This window comes from Mandrillus leucophaeus, unplaced genomic scaffold (assembly GCF_000951045.1).
Source record: "Mandrillus leucophaeus isolate KB7577 unplaced genomic scaffold, Mleu.le_1.0 Scaffold3, whole genome shotgun sequence".
NCBI lineage: Eukaryota > Metazoa > Chordata > Mammalia > Primates > Cercopithecidae > Mandrillus > Mandrillus leucophaeus.
In genome coordinates this window covers 11568802-11570811 of record NW_012103142.1, presented here as the reverse complement: position 1 = coordinate 11570811, position 2010 = coordinate 11568802, and the positions used below count along the sequence as shown (strand labels likewise).

Here is a 2010-nt window from a genome sequence, read left to right as displayed (position 1 = left end):
CCAGGTTCAAGCAATTCTCCCTACCTCAGCCTCCCAAGTAGCTGGGTTTATAGGCGCGCGCTACCACACCCAGCTAATTTTTCTATTTTTAGTAGAGACGGGGTTTTGCCATGTTGGCCAGGCTGGTCTCAAACTCCTGACCTCCAGTGATCTGCCCACCTTGGCCTCCCAAAGTGCTGGGACCCGCTGGTGTGTTCATTTTCATTTGAGTCCTTACTGTGCATTAGGCACTGTTATAAGTATTTTGTACATGAGTTTACTCATTTAATTCTGGCATCCAAATGCTCACCAGGCCTGACCCTGCTTAGCTTCCAAGATCAGAAGAGATTAGGCATGTTCAGGGTGGTATAGGAGTAGTCCATTTAATTCTCATAAAAACTCAGTGAGATAGAAAATATCAATTCTCCCCTTTATAGAAATGAGAAAACTGAGGTACTGGGAAATGGAGGGATTTGCATGAAGTCACACAGCTAGTAAGGGGCCAATTCAGGACTCCAACCCAGCCTGTCTGATTCCACAGACCTTGCGTCACCATCCCCATCCTGAGATACCGCCCAGTTGGGTCGTTCACTGCTCTTCAGAAGTGTTTCCCCCAGAGGTGTGGGTGACTATTGTCCTGTAGTTCCTATTGTCATTTAAACTGTTGTTTACTTAACAATCCAGTTCATGCCAGAGCTGTGGAGTTCTAACACTTTAACACTTACTGTGTCCTTGGGTTTAACTCTCTGAGCCCCTGTTTCCTCATCTGTAAAATGGGGATAAAAATAATAGGCTGGCTGTGAAAATTAAAATGAGATAAGGCATGGCAAGAGCTGAGTACGGTGCCTGGCACACGATAAGCGCGTCATGTTTCATGAGTTAGTTGTTGTTGTTGTCATTATCATTGCCGTCATCATCATTAGATCCTTCTCATTCTCAGGAATACCCAACAAGGGAAGAGAAAGAAATGGGGCGCTGAGTCTGTGCCTTGGGCCTGGCCCCCAATGGCCTAGAGCCTGGCACCTGAATTGGGTTATAGCATCTGAGGACATGTTGTTCTCTACGGGAGATGCTCAAGGGAAGGAAATGGGGTCAGCAGCACCAGCTATGTGCCAAGCATTATATCCAGTCCCCAAATCCCAGACTCCCAAAAGTAACAGTTGAGATGTAAGTATGGCTAATATTTTCAGGGATATTTGGGAAAAGATTCCCAACCTGCCTCCATTCAAGATTGCTACAAAAATCAAGAGACACTGAGATACCTCCTCTCTGTGAAAACATATGGAAAACAATCCTACCTTTTGTAATTCAAGAACATTCATCAGTGTGTACTATAAACTGGGCCCTGGGGAAGCCCCACCCTCAAAAACCCATGGTGAACCACCAATTCCCACTAGGCCCTTGGTTCCAGTCTCAGAGAAAAATGGCAGGTGGCATGGCCTGCTGCTGTGGCCTGAGGACAAATTCCATGGCCTTGAGGTAATGGACTATTACCTTTGGGAATGTCATGCTCCAAGGAGTCCATGAAATCCAGGGAGGGGTCCAGGTCAGCCTTCTCAAGCAAGGTCTTATTCTTTAGCTCAACAGGCTCCCTGAAATGGAAGTAGGAGCTGAGCTTCTTGGCCTCAGACAAGGACAGTCCTAGAAAGAGGTGGCAGGCAGGAAAAGGATGGTTAGCCCAAAACCCCCCAGCCCCCTTTCTCTCTGCACTGGGACCACATGGTAGGGCTTACAAAAGACCGTGTCAACCACTGACAGAGAACTGAAGGAAGGAAATGGATTAGCGTTCCCTCAGTCCAAACTCGGACCAGATCCTGCCATAAACAGAGTCCAGCCAGGCGCGATGGCTCATGCCTGTAATCGCAGCACTTTGGGAAGCCAAGGCAGGCAGATCACCTGAGGTCGGGAGTTTGAGAACAGCCCGGCCAACATGGCAAAACCCTGTCTCTACTAAAAATACAAAAATTAGCCGGGCATGGTAGTGGGTGTCTGTAATCCCAGCTACTCGGGAGGCTGAGGCAGGAGAATCCC

The 2010-nt window shown here is 47.9% G+C and overlaps 1 protein-coding gene across 2 annotated transcripts in view; it reads right to left on the bottom strand.

Moving 5' to 3' along the window:
- RSPH9 (radial spoke head 9 homolog (Chlamydomonas)) overlaps positions 1-2010 on the bottom strand; it is a 37720-nt gene that overhangs the window by 17680 nt on the left and 18030 nt on the right. For both annotated transcript variants that reach the window (XM_011986803.1, XM_011986802.1), the window contains exon 4: positions 1474-1620. In XM_011986803.1, coding sequence (XP_011842193.1) covers positions 1474-1620 — 147 coding nt within the window. The remainder of the gene's footprint in view (positions 1-1473; positions 1621-2010) is intronic.